This window comes from Podarcis filfolensis (assembly GCF_964270895.1).
Source record: "Podarcis filfolensis genome assembly, chromosome: 10".
Classification (NCBI taxonomy): Eukaryota; Metazoa; Chordata; class Lepidosauria; order Squamata; family Lacertidae; genus Podarcis; species Podarcis filfolensis.
The window spans coordinates 6,113,215-6,128,135 of NC_139612.1; the positions used below are offsets into that span (position 1 = coordinate 6,113,215).

General features: G+C 42.5%; 2 protein-coding genes across 3 annotated transcripts in view; one reads left to right on the top strand and one right to left on the bottom strand.

The window, feature by feature from the left end:
• Positions 1 to 14,567, top strand: part of FAM185A (family with sequence similarity 185 member A) — a 66,076-nt gene extending 51,509 nt beyond the window's left edge. Inside the window, exons 7-9 of the mRNA XM_083575310.1 lie at positions 5,433 to 5,531; positions 6,771 to 6,905; positions 12,890 to 14,567. Coding sequence (XP_083431436.1) covers positions 5,433 to 5,531; positions 6,771 to 6,905; positions 12,890 to 13,005 — 350 coding nt within the window. The 3' untranslated portion in view covers positions 13,006 to 14,567. The remainder of the gene's footprint in view (positions 1 to 5,432; positions 5,532 to 6,770; positions 6,906 to 12,889) is intronic.
• Positions 14,021 to 14,921, bottom strand: part of FBXL13 (F-box and leucine rich repeat protein 13) — a 64,318-nt gene continuing 63,417 nt past the window's right edge. For both annotated transcript variants that reach the window (XM_083575051.1, XM_083575052.1), the window contains one exon: positions 14,021 to 14,800. In XM_083575051.1, coding sequence (XP_083431177.1) covers positions 14,581 to 14,800 — 220 coding nt within the window. In that variant the 3' untranslated portion in view covers positions 14,021 to 14,580. The remainder of the gene's footprint in view (positions 14,801 to 14,921) is intronic.

Sequence of the window (14,921 nt, forward strand, 5' to 3'; positions counted from 1 at the left end):
AAACTGGCTAAAATATACCATTCGTCTGATAGCAAATGTTGGAAATGTAAAGAAAATGAAGGAACATTTTTTCACCTCTGGTGGACCTGCCCTAGAGTGAAGGCCTTTTGGGAGAAGATATATAATGAATTAAAAAAGGTGTTTAAATACACCTTTACTAAGAAATCAGAGGCCTTTCTCCTGGGTATTGTCGGCCAGAGTGTGTTAAAAGAGGACAGAACATTCTTTTTGTACGCAACAACAGCAGCAAGAATATTAATTGCCAAGAATTGGAAAACTCAGGAGCTACCCACTGTGGAAGAATGGCAGATGCAACTGATGGACTATATGCAATTAGCCGAGATGACCGGCAGAATTCGAGACCAGGGAGAAGAAAGGATGGAAGAAGACTGGAGGAAATTTAAGATTTATTTACAAAAATATTGTAATTTGGCTGAGTGCTGAATTGGATGCCAGTGCAGACAATTGTCTACCATTAAATTAGATTTAAGGCTGAATTATATGTCAAACCAAATTAAGATTATTAATTAAGATGAGTTAAATGATAATTTGTTTGAAATTAATTTAATAATGATGTAAGTGTATGCGGGAGGTGTGGGGGAGTCCCATGTAACAATTGAGAGATGTTAAATGGACAATGATAAGTGCTTATCTAATATATGTTTTATTTGAAAACTTTAATAAATATATTATAAAAAAAAAAAATATAAGCCGCAACCTTTTTGTTTGTTTGTTTGTTTGTTTGTTTAAAAGCGGTTTTCTTAAGGGACCCTGTACTGGCAAGTGAAGCCAATGACAAGAACCAGGCAAAGGTACACCTTCAAAGATTCTAAACGTATAAATGTACAATGCTGAGGAATGGTTCCCTGATCAGAAACCCTGAATTGTCCACCCCAAGCCCTGCCTTATTTCTTCCCCCAAATGCCAAGTGAAGAGGGGGGGTGGCTTAGATAAAGTAAGAGGGGTGAGGTTTAAGTGCACAGTCTATTCTAAGCCCCGGCATCATTTAAAATTTCAGAGGGGGCTCCCGATTTAAGTGGTACCAATGGAAGGGATGGCAGGGTAACTCAAACCCACACTAAAAGAGTAATAAATCAACAAACGGCAGGCACAAACACACGCTGCCAGCACACACCCACAACTTAAAATTAGAGAGGAACAGGCAAGTGCAAGGGAGGGGGAAAACGTACAAGCACCCTGGCCAACAAATTAAAATGTAAGGCAAACCCACTCAGTCACCCAGACCAGCCAGGCAATCGGACAGGCAAGGGCAATAGAGGGAAAAAACATACAGGCACCCTGGCCAAAATTAAAATAAAACGCACAGTCACCAAGGCAGAGGCTGGGGAAGGAAAGTGAGGAGACAAGGGAGACAGAAAGACAGCACTCACACTCAGACCTCGCTGGTGGTGGAGAGACCATGTGCTGGGCAAAGGAACAAGCTGCAGCTTAAGAAAGGTAATTCGCACTTAAACCGCCCAAACAAATCCAGCACCAGGAGTGGGGGGAAATAAAAGGTTAAATGTAGGTTTTTACACAGAAAAGAGGACACAGCAAGACAGCAAGGCAAACTTGGGTGCCTAGGTTTTTAAAAGCAGTAAAGCAATGAGCGCACGCAAGCCTCCTAAATTTAAAAAGGCAAGCCAGGAACCAGACAGCCTCCAAACACACAAACACCCCCCGACTCCAAACCTCGTGGCTGAGCTCTTCCCTGGATGCGTTGGAAAAGCTTCCCCCCCAACCAGGAAGCTACGGGGAAGGTGGTTGGGAAAGCTAAACTGTTCTCTTAGGACCCTAGAGCGGTTTAATGGCCCAAGAGACCAACAAAATCTCCAGAAAAGTAAACTCCCCTAGGGATCCCCCTGTAAACGTTGTACTATGGGCAGGAAGGCAGCTAAACCACTGAAACTTCCTAATAGCGAAGCGTGTGTTAACTCAGGCACAAAGGAGAGCTCTCACAGCTCACAGATGGTGAAGGCTTCCCCCCCCCCACCAGACAAAAGAGGCCAGAAGCAAGGTAAATCAGCAACAGATGAACACGTGCTCGCAAAATACTTCCCTGGCTTCTGTGCTGGTCTTGACTCGCTGAGGGACGACGACGAATGAGGAGGAGGCGGAGCTGGTGCCACAGCATTAAGCTGCTACACACGCCCCCCGGAGGCACCTGGTTGGCTGCCCCCGGTGGGCGTGGGCACCAGCCAGGTAAGGAGGGGAGGGGGCTAAGGCCCCCTACCAGGGGCGGAGCTCGGTCTCCCGCCCACAACCACTCCCCTCTCTTCCAGGGAGGAGAGTCTTTATCTGAGCTCACGGTTCTAAAGCATGCCTGAAAACACATGGAAGAACTAGGATGCAGTAAAACTGGGCAGGGCAATGAGAGAGTGACAAATGTTGGCTGAAGGGGTAAAGGTGGTAAAACAAGGAGGCTTGGAACACTCGCTTTAGAGAGAAAAGGGCAAGATATCGGAGGTGGAAGGGAGTTTGCATGGTGTCAGGAGCTGGAGTCAGCGATAAAACAATCAAGCACCCAATGGCAGTGAAGTTAACTCTTTATTCAAAGAACAAAACAGCTCAGTCATAGTGATCCCAGCAACTCTGCCAACAAGGCAGTTGCAAGGACTGAAGGTCCCTGTCTTCCCACCGCTCTCCTTCCCCAGCAGCCTGAGGCTTCATCATTTTGCCTCTTGTTCCTCCCTCTTCATTTCTCTGCGTGTTCTGGGAGACCAGGGGGAGGGGAGCTGGTTGCAGCAAGAGGGAGAAGCTCCCTGGATTCTTCAGCAGCCTGCCTCATCTCTGCCTCCTGTAACTTCTTCATTAGGCATTTAGGGAAGAAGGAAGGAGTGACATGTTGGGTGATCACATGTTGGCTTAATGCTTCTAGAAGGAGTCTGATGCTCCATTGTTTCTTTTGACATGGCAAAGATTTACAGTGAAAAGAGGTGGCAATTAGTGGATTATGCAAGAGGTGCTGAAACTCTGCTTGCTTGAACATACCTTACCTGAGTAAGGTACCTTACCTGAGTACCTTACCTGCCTCTGCAGGTCAAATAGAACTTCCCTTCTTAGGTGCAGGCTCCTGTAATTCTAGCAAAAGCTGGATTTTAGGGGTACTTCATAAAAGTGGACATACAAGGCCAAGATCCTACTCTGAAATGGCCGATGCAGTGCATACAGTCTAAACATCCATTGCCGGCTTCTACAGTGGTAGCATTTTCTGAAGAAATGATTGCCACAAAAGTTGGTCGGGAATAAAAAATGGAATGTTTGGTGCCGCGAGCTTTCAAGCTTAATTCCAAGAACAAATTGTTCTCAAAGACCAAGTGATAGACATGATGAGAGATTATCATGACAAAAGTGGTCACGGGGGGGGGGGGGGACACAGTGGTGGTGGTGTTAATTCAATTTCTATATCTCCCTTTATGCAGGCGGCATGCAAAGAAAGGCCTCAAATGGTGATCACAGGGTCTGGCTCAGTTCATATAGGGAAAGGCAGTCCTTGAGGTATGTAAAGCCATTTAAAGCTTTACAACCAGCAATTTGAATTGGGCCCAGGAACTGCTTAGCAGCCAGTGCAGTTGAGCCAGGATTGGTGCTACATGTTCAAACCATCTTGCCTCAGTGAGCAGCCTGGCCACTAAGTTTCTGAAACATATTCAAAAGCAGCCCCACATATAACATGTCGCAGTAATCTAGCCTAGAGGTTGCCAGAGCATAGACAACAGTAGCTGAAGCTGGTGGAAGGCACTCTGCACCCCCAAAGCCACCTGAGGCTCAAGTGACAGCAATGGCTCCAGGAGTACCCCCCAAGCTGCATACCTGCTCCTTCAGAGGGAGTGTTACCCCATCAAGAGCAGGCCACCTCCCATCCATCTGTTCAAGCAAACCACCCACTAACAGTGCCTCAGTTTTATCTGGGTTGAGCTTCAGTTTGTTGACTCTCATCCAGTCCATTACGGAGGCAAGACAACGGTCTGGCACAATTGCCAACCGCCATACCTGCAGATGTAAAGGAGAAATAGAGCTGTGTCCCATCAGCATATGGCTGATAACAGCGCACTCCAAAACTCTGGATGACCCCACTCAGTGGTTTCAAGTAGATGTTAAGCAGCATGGGGGATAATATTGAACCCTGAGGAACCCCAAGCATCACCCTGGAAATGACTATCCAAGTAGGATCAGAACCACCACAAAGCCCACTCCCAACTTGCATAGCTGTTCCAGAAGGATATCATGGTCGATGGTATCTCAAACCACTGAGAGGTCAAGAAGGATTAGCAGGGACACATTGCCCATGTCTCTCTCCCGAGGCAACCAGGGCAGTTTCTGTGCCAAAAACTGGACCTAAACGCCGCTTGGATCAGTTTCCTCCATGTGCACCTGGATGTGGTCCACATTGATGTGTGTGTAGCAAACACAGGCTATAATAGCACATTCTTGCTCTTTTTCCGGGAGGGGTGATCTGTCACATACATGGCCCAAGATCTTTGTTAAAAGAAAAACTATGAACAAATTAAATGCATTTATCACTGCTACAGGACAAACCCTGGAAACCTGAGGAACTAACCTGAATCAAGCTTTTGGTTTCCACTAGTTAAAAAACTCTTTCAAATAGCTCTTTCTTTTTTTGTCTAGTTGCCTGGTTATCTCTGAGATTTAGCTTTCAAACCACCATGACTTTTTCTGTTCCTTGTTAATAAATCCTTTGGATAAAATAAGTACATGTTGGGGGAAAACACTGGCAATTCAGCCATAATCTGCAAAGATTTTTAGAGCATTTCCTGTTGTTTAGCTTCTGGGTTCAGCTTCAGATGTATTCTGAAACTCTCTTAATATCATAGTGTGGGGGTTTAGAATTTTTTTACAAAAAATAACAATCAACTTTTGTTCCCTAGAGTTTGTGCAAATTAGCTTTTGAACAACTTTTAAATGCAAGCTTTTCTTTCAGTGTATGTATGTAGGGGGAAACATTCATCAAAAGCCTGGATAGCATGCAGAGACAGTTTAGAAAACAATGTTAGGTTTGTACCCTTTGAAAACATGCTCCTTTTAGAATCACCCATACATCATTTTGCTTTTGGTGAACCCTTCTTCCTGTTTTCCTAGAGGAGGAAAAATGAAAATGTCTGGTGAAAAATATCTACATGGTTATCATAAACATTTTGAGAAGAACTAAGCTATGTTACCATCTCTGAACAACTGCAGATGTTCTTTCTATGTAGATGTTCAGTGAGTCTCAAACTATCTATTAAAGTTTAAATATAGAGAGAACATTGTGTGCCTTCTTCTCTCTTCCCCCACAAAAACTCCACGGCACTGCTTTCGCCCTAGGAGCAAACATTTCAGAAACAGTCTTTTAATATGGGACTCACAAAATATACATACTATTTCATTGGAACCCACACGACTCAAAATATTTTCATTCTTTTGTTCTTCAGATTCCTCTGAAGGATTCCTGAAAGCTTCTACACATCATGGGGAGATAGATGTTTACATTATCAGTCAAAAGGGGGAAGTGGATCTGAAATCTCAGGAAGGTTAGTAAATAGTAATTTTGTATGTGAAGCTTTTACAGCTGAAGCACTTTTACTCAACAGCAAGTTCTGATTTCAGTGGGATTTGGCTCCAAACTAAATGTAGCATTATGTGTAAATAACCAATATGCAAAGTTCTTGAAATTTGCACTTCAACTTTGTGGCTCTGTGGAAAATATGATTTCTGCTCTCTCTCGTTCTTTTTTACATTTGTGCTGCGTGAGTCACTTAAATTGCTATGGCAGAAATGAAGTTAACCTCCCTCTCAAACTGTAGAGCTCAATCAGGGCTTCCCGATAAAGTATGAAGAGAGTAACCCTTTCCAACAAGAAAAAGCAGAGGTGGCATGAGGATCATCATCCTGATAACTTCTTAGGTGTTCACTGCAACATCCAGACTTCGCACACACAAACCAGTATAGAGTCAAGATTTGTTGTCCAATATGGGCTGTGAGTCCTGGAAGACGGGATCCCTGCTTTAGTAGCCACTTTCCACCTGGCCTAGGAGGGTGGAGCTCTGCCCGCTTGCTTGCCTGACTCCAGCTACAAAAGCTGAGGCTGCTGAAGAGGCCTGGCACCATCTTGGCTCTGAGTCCTGGGGGACCTGCTCACTGCCTTGCAGGCCTCTTCCTACCTGGCCTGGGAGGGAGGAGCCATGACTGACTCCAGCTACAAAAGCTGAGGATGTTGAACAGACTCTTGGGCAGGGGATTGCTTAGGGGGTCTTGTTGCTGTTGTTGCTATTAATTATTTGCACCTTTAATTTTTAGATGTTATGATTTGTGTGTGATTGTTCGTGTAGTTTTTGATGTGTTTTATTTCTTGTTTATGACTACTTTCGTTTTGTTGGTAATTACATAAAGATTTCCATGTTGCAAGCCGCCTTGAGCATGGTTTTAACTATGGAAAGGCAGCATACCAATATGTTGACAAAAGCAGCCAGCACATCGCTTTGGAACAGGGGCATCCAATTCTGCCCACCAGATGTTGTGGACTCCAGCTCCCATCGTCCCTGACCATTGGCTATACTGGCTGGGGAAGATCCAAACAGGGCTCTGGAGTCCAAAAGATCTGGAGCTGCCATATTGCTTTCCTTTTGCTGAGTAAAAACAGCAAGCCCACATTTCTCATAGAACTCTGTTTAATTTTTTTTTTGGGGGGGGGGTTTCTCTGACCCAAAGTGGCTTATTCCTGTCACCTTGAATTGTCTTAACACAAATCGTTTTGTTCTTGTGTATAATAGGCTCCATTACTGTCAAGGTGCCTGCAACTCTTCAAGCTTATCTGCAGTTATCTGGGAGCAAGGTTGAGGTGAGCCCAGAGATCCAGTTACAGGAGACTCAGAATGCCTTTAGGGAGGACCGCATTACAGTTACAGGTGAGTCTTGTCTTGTAGACGCTCTCCCCATAAAACTTTGCTTTTAGGTATGAATCAAATTACTCTGTTAATTAAGTGTATGCAGTCAGGTTTGCAACCCTTTCCATGGGTGCAAATTATGTTTGTACCAGATTTCTGCCCATCATTTTTAGCCTAAACTGTAGTTAACACCATTGCCTAGGCAATGCTTAAGTGGGGTTAACCTAGGAGGAGGGATGTGGTGGGGAGAAGCAATCTTGTTGTCCACGCTAGAGTTTTTAGTCATGGGATATCTTTACCAGGACTGTGATGGACAATTCTAAGTACAGAGAGCATAAATTCATGCTTGAACTGCACAAAACATCATGAGATTCAGTGGGGGGGGAGCTACCCTACTTTGCTAAATGGAAAATTCTCAGAGAGTGCTGCACATTGTCTCTATTTTAGTCTTCTGAACTAAGAGCTTGCTTCACAAATAAGTGGCTCCTTGGAGAATGGCTCAAATGATGTGTATCTTGGGGGTGATTGATTTTTTTCTGCTGGGAAGAAGGAAAGAATAGATAAGTTCTGGTTTAGCCTTGCCAGATGTAATTACTGTGCTTCTCAATACCATTTGCTGATGTAGCACTTTAGAAACAAAAGGAATGCTAGCATAAATCCAAAGTTTGCCTTGCTTGCTATAGGCGAAGAATACATGGGAGACATGGAAGGTTGACTTACTTTTATAAACCTCAGTTATTTTCAGTCAAACACAATAAAATAATATTATATGCACCTTCAGTACAGTTTTCAAGTCCTACGGACAAACATCCTTTTGATACTCTGGTGTTTTTTCCTTCAAATTACTGGTATAGGTTATTTCCTTTTGTTAGCAGTCCAATAACTTGTTCCCTGGCAAACTGCAGGAAAGAGTGATTTGTTACCATTGAGTCAAGAATGCTCGTTTGGGTTTTGCTTCGTCATATCCATGCACCACATCAAGGGCCTTTATATATCCAAGGGCTGGCATCAGTTTTGCTTGGACAGTCAAAGCATAACAGAGGAGGCTGCTCCAAACTGTACTTCCAAGCTACGCACTTGTGTTTTGTTCCTCTAATCTAAACAGCCTTTGATGACACAAATATACACAGACACAGCCCAATACACAATTATCTGAGCCCAGGCAAGGTCATAGGAGAGTCAGAAAGGATACCTGATGAAAAATCAATGTTAGGGAAGCCACCTAGCCTGTTTTCTTCTTACATCATTGCCTCTCTATCCTAGCCTATCAAAGACCTTCTTATTTAAGAAGCCATTTAGGTTGATGGAAGAGATTGAAACTAATTTTGTTCTCGTCCAGGCTTTTCTCTGCTGCAAGTTAGAATAGATGTAATAAATGCATGCCCATGTTTGTAACTTTTCATCGAAACACAAATTTGCTTGCTTCATTGGTTCAGAAGCAAGCCATGCTCTTCTTAACTACACAAGATAATCCCAGTATGTGGGAAGGAGAACTGAAGTAAAAATAAAACTTGCAGAACTTTGTAGGGAAAACATTTTAGTGGCTCACCAGTTGGAAACTGAGTCAATGAACTGTACTTAGTGGAATACTACAAATTGTGAACTATGTGAAACAGTTGTCTTCTGTGAAACTACTGGAGGCCCCAAAACAGGGTGAAACAATGGTGGTAGCAGCCAAGGATCTGCTGGATTTTATTAATTTTAATTTAATTTAATTTAATTAATTCTTCGTCATCCTTCACTATATTTAGTGAGCAAGCCAGGAATATAAACCACGATTGATCTCTCTTTCTTTGAATGGACAACAGTTTAAGCTATCCAGCATTCACTGCGTTCAGATGTAACAGGGAACTTTGGTTAATTTAAACTGGAAGTGGTAGCTTTCAGTCTCCTGTGGCATGTGAAAGGGAATGGGGAAGTGTGGGAGCCCATGGCTTGCTGTTGGTTGTCTACACAGCACTGAACTATGACTTAGAGTTGCATATGAAGTGGTCTATAGAGAGAGCATTTTAATATTTTAGGCAATGTTGAAATCATTCTCATTGTATTATTAACTTGTTGGATCAAATGGTTGATCACTTAATACATTTGATATATTTATCTAATTGAATAAAAGAAAAAGCATGTTTATGTCAAGGCAAGTCTTCAGCAGCTTTTACATGACTCAGCTATTTCCCATCAGCCTTTAACTTCTATATGTATTATGTTTTCCAGCCAAGTAATTTTGCTTCCATATTAACACAAGCTCCTGTGGGATTTTCCTCACAATTTCATTTAAAGGGTCATGGAGTGAGTTCTCCACCTCTGGTGTTTCTCATGAAGCCCATTATATTTGCACAAGTTGTGATGATTAAAATATCTCGACCCTTTGTGTCACTGAGAAGGAATGCCCCTGTTAAGAGCAAGGGAGCAACTTTGCCTACTCTTGGTTTTCGAAGGATGACCCTGAAGTGCAGCTAAGTATTCTGCAGCCTTCATATCAACAAAGAAAAACTTTGTTTTGGAAAATGAACGTAGCAAACGTAAAAATAAACCAGCCGCAGGAGAAGACCCTTAGGACAGTTGAGCAAAGAGGCTTCCCAGACGCAGCTGCAAGAAGCTAGCCAGGGCATGCAGCATTCTTTCGCCCAAAAGATCTGGGGCAAAGATGCTGTATATCTTAGACTCCATTTATTAATATGGAGTCAGGCTGTGTAAATTACAAGCTTGGCAGCTACATTTGGAGTGGGCAGAACAAGCAAAGAAGCAATTTACAACATTTTTAATGCTCCCCTATAAATCTCTGTGCTGTAGTAACTGCAAATTAAAAAAATAGATTCCCCCATCTATATTTAGCACCCTGCTCATATATTCCAAAGAAAACAGGAGGTGAGCCAAGGCATTTTCAAAGATGGAGAGTCTAGCCAGTCTATCATCAGAACCCAGCAAGCATGCAGCAGCCATATTGCTAAATAGTTTGTTTAGCAGAATGACTCACATTTTAACCGTGTTAGAAATGGATCTTTAAACTCCACTAGCTGTATAAACATCCCATAGTATGATCTACTGTACCTGTTTCAGGCATTTCACAGACCCATTGCAGTGGGAATGTTTTCCAACCCTAGGATTTTTTTGGCCATCAGTATTGATCAAAGCATGGTGAGATTTCCACACACAACCCACCGCGGTGTGGATTCTAATGCATGCTAAAGGCCGGGTGGTTTATCAGGTGATAAGGCCTTTTAATAAGGTATTTTAATGTATAAAAAGGTAAAGGGAACCCTGACCATTAGGTCCAGTCATGACTGACTCTGGGGTTGCGTGCTCATCTCGCTCTATAGGCCGAGGGAGCCGGCGTTTGTCCGCAGACAGCTTCCGGGTCACGTGGCCAGCATGACTAAGCCACTTCTGGCGAACCAGAGCAGCACACGGAAACGCCGTTTACCTTCCCGCCGGAGCGGTCCCTATTTATCTACTTGCACTTTGACCTGCTTTCGAACTGCTAGGTTGGCAGGAGCAGGGACCCAGCAACGGGAGCTCACCCCGTTGCGGGGATTCGAACCGCCGACCTTCTGATCGGCAAGCCCTAGGCTCTGTGGTTTAACCCACAGCGCCACCCGTGTCCCATTTTAATGTGTAACATTCATGATTTTTATTCCATACTAAGATGGTCATTTACTGTTTGAATATACTGGGCAGAAATAGAGAGAGAGAAAAGTGTGGGGTCTTGTTCCAGCTCACAGTGATAGGAGGGTGCCATGTTGGTCAGATTACTGTAGTGTGCTTTAGGGTTTTAAAAATTATTATTGAGAAAATGTAGCCATACCTTGGCGATGAGGGGGCTGGGTGAGGTGTGAGCATTATAGATCTTAATGGCATCAAAGACCTAAAGGCACTTTTTGAAACAGGTAGATGTTTTTCCTAAGAAAAAGAGAATAAATTCAAAGAAAGGAAATGTTTTATAGACTTCTTTGAATAAACTTTTAAGACTGTGAGAACAGATGAATCATTTATTTCTCCAATGACAAAGCAAAATAACACTTCAGCAGTGTATTGAGAAAGAGGTCTTCCTTCAATAACAGCCGAGTGACTAGGAGTGAAGCAACAACATCAGAATAGAAATAATCTGGCCACAGTGGTCTGTATGGATGCACTTTGCCACACTTGATAGCACACATTAACCACTTGATAAGCTGGTGATTTATATTCACCCATTATATGGCTGGTGCCAGTCTTAGTGCTGTATCTAGCACAAAATTTGGGACTACGGGACACAGAGATACAAAATATGGCAACTGTGTGCTTATAGCATAGATGGCTGGCAGTAATTCAGAAGACTGAATAAGGGGTCCAGATGTTGGTTTTGGTATCACCAGGATTCTAGTGCTCTTGAAGGGCAACAGCACTTGAAATGTGTATGTAATAGTAGCTCAACTTCTTCAGAGGTCTCACATGTGCTAGATCTCTTTACACATTTATACTTGGGGTAGGACTAGCCAATGTGGGTGCCTTCCAGGTGTTATTGGACTCCTGATCCCATCAGCACCAGCTAGCATGGCAAATGGAGATGCATCATGGGAGTTGTAGTTCAGCTCATCTGGAGGCTACCACTACTCCTGACTTGGAGCATGATCCTGCACCACCACAGAGGGATTGGCATTGGAGCTCAGTAGAGTCCCTGTGCACTTTCCTGTCTTCTTCTTGCTCTCCTCTGCATCCAAGTGCAAATTAATGGCGCTCTGAACTCTGAACCCAGCATAAAAATGATGTGGTATTAATGTAACATAAAGGAGGCAATAATACATTACCACTTAAGAAGGGTTTCAGTCTTCACCAGAGCCTGTTGCCTTTTCTCTTGTGGATTAAATTCTTGAAGTGACTCCAAAACACATAGAATCTAATAACTCAAGTGTAGATGCTAAACGGCCACAGCTGAAAGAAGGCCTTTCTAGAAAGCTATGCGTTTTTCATTTACCGTGTGTTTTGGATGGAGAGAGCCAGGTCCTGAGTACATAAATTGTGTTGAATTTTAAAGAGGAAATAGACCTTCAGGTGTAAAAATAAAACGAACAGTCATGAGTTTGAGAAGTGTTCTGTACACTATGAGACTCTGTCACTGGCACCTGGTTTATATAGCGGCAGAGAAAACCTTAAATCCATCAGGAAAAAGATCATTATTGCTTCAAATACAGTAGGCATCCTTATACTGTTTTTAGTTGTACATTTTGTGACTTAAGTAAATAATTTTGGCCATTTTTCCTGTGAGAGGTATGCTAACTTTTACTTCCTCCAAGGACAGTCCACCGTAGTTTGCACTTATGAGATATGACTAATTTCAACAGAATATTCCTAGGGGAAGGAACAGATGCCTAAACTAAATGCTTTCCTATAAATCATCTGAGTTCAAACAAAGGCGCTAAATTGTTTTATGCACATAATATCCTTCCAACTTAGCTACTCGTTCATTTTCATCTTTTGGAGGCTTACCCAGGTTACCTCTGGAATACAGTTCTGCTTTGTTTTCTAAATCTAGGGGCTGAAAATAGATTTTGGAGCATAGCTTAGCCTTGGAAGATAAGATTAAAGCATAGAAGTCCATGGATTCTAGTTTGCATGGAGTGGCAAGAAAGTGATTCATTCAGCCTGCTACAGCTGTACTCAGCTTATGGCCAGCAACAGAGACTGAGTCCCAAACTAGGAATTGTGACAACCTGAATTTAAGAGCTAGCTTTCTGCATCCACAGGGTTTGCATTGGGAAAACATGTTTCTATAATCATGGACTATCAGTAGGCTTGATTTAAAATCAACATAATGCAAAGACACATTATTCTTCCCCAAATCAATTCCGCTGGGACTTTGCTGCGATGAGTCATGGTATGATGTCAAGGAAGAAACCAAGCAGCAGGACATGCCATGATTTATTCCAGTAAAAATTTCCATGAAGGTAAAAATGAATCTGCTTAGAAAAAGGGTCCAGAATCAATTTGTGAAATTAACTACCGTAATTTTTCTTTTGTCCATTTAGGCCATATGAATCAACAGGATAAACAAGGAAAATATATTAAAGCAGAGACAGAAAATGGCACAGTTCATCTCAAAAGTCAAACCTGGTTCCATTCGGTGAAACTGAAGGCCTCATGATGGAGTGAATAATCTTTACTTAATCAAGAAACAATGCAGAAAGATTACTGTAAATCTTGCCCACTGTTTGCATATAATATGCACTGAGTCATGTTTTAGTGTTTCTGGTGTCTTTGGCTTCAAATGCTCAGAAATCAATGGAAACAACCTTTCCCCCCTAACTTGTTTATTGATCGCTTTAAACAGCCAAACTTTCAACAAATACCCTGAAGATTAAAATGCTTAATCCTGAGTTGTTTTTTGCTTTCCTCCACCTTTCTTCTAGGCCGTTAGCCCCAGTTCTCTCCCTCACTGCTTCTGGCACCATGGTGGAGGAAGGCCTCTCCCCACACTGGTCCCCCACCTTTTTATAGGAATACTGGATAGCAAGTCACTGAGGACAATGCAGTGCAAGAAAGCCTCCATTCAATGCAGGTTTGAGTAGAGCCAGAATAACGCAGTGGAGGCCAGAAGTGTTCCCAGCAGACCTTGGGAGTCATCACCACCTCTCCTCACCCATAGGACAGACGGTTGGCGTTAGATCAGATCTCCCCAGTGTGCACTCACACCCACAGTGGTAACCCAAGTGACAGAAAGAATGCAGGCCTATGTTTGCCAGCCTACGAGGATGGCCTCGGTCATCTGGAGGGGGTGAGTCAAACAGCTCCCAATCTGCTGTGAGGGTCTCCTAAATCTCCAGAACAGATTTTGGTGGCTCACAGGAGGAAAGGGAAGCTCAGATGCCCAAGCAATAGTCGTGTTGCACTCATGCACTGACTCCCTCAATTATTTATTTACTAAAAATACTGATATATCACTTTGTAGCCCCGCCCCCCATTCTCTCAAAATAGCTTTAAAAAGCTTTGTACGATACAATCACATAAACTACAGTATCAGAACGAGTGAACCAAGACTATCATTTCCAAAGTTGCATGCATAAGGCACATGATACAGCTAAGCAGCTCTGCCTTTAGTCAGTGAATGTGAAAAACTACCATGTTGGGTTCCATTATTGAAGAAAGGCAGGACACCTATGTAATAAGTAAACAATAAAGAATGTTTATTATTTGAGGGATGTGTGTTTCACTTGCGCATTTTAGGTAACGTGTGGGTGAAACTGATTGGCATACAAACTATCTCAATGCAAGATACACTTAATACTCCATAGATAAAATGCTGTGCTGCCCCTTTTTTTCTTTTTAAGGCCTCCTTAGTTGGAGTGACAGCTGGGGAAATCTGAGCTTACTAAGGGGCAGAATGCTGTCTTCAGCAACCAGAAAAATACCAACTTAATTTTCTTAAATGTACATAGCGCCAAACTGTACACAAATTATGTTAATTATTTGTAGAGAAAACTAAGCCCTTGTTGACTGGTGTTCAAAGAAGAACTGAACAAAATAACATTTATTTGACTGAACTAATTAGGAAAGGCAGTAACAATGTTTTCTAGGATGACTTGTACTAGCTATCAAACTAAAAACAATCTTAAGACAATGTATCATTATCTTCTTAAACAAAACAAAATTGAGTTTCCATTTCAATTCTTTGTGCTTAAGGCTATTAAACATATATGATTACCAGTATTCTGTGGAGGTTCTATTGTGGGGGGAGACTGAATTCCACACTTTTTTCTGCTGAAGGGGATAGCATGGAGGGTGTACTGGACTCTATACTTGGTTCTATGCTTGGCCGAGGTTTTTTATGTTTCTTTGGAATGGGTGTGTCATCCTTGGTATCATAACCAAACCACTGAGGAGGTTCTTCATCGTTGTATTCGTATTTCTGGAGCCTTGGTGCAAATTTTGAAACTGCTTGTCTGAAATAGACAGATGGACAGACACTATTAATGTACATACAGTGGTACCTCAGGTTAAGTACTTAATTCGTTCCAGAGGTCCATTCTTAACCTGAAACTGTTCTTAACCTGAAGCACCACT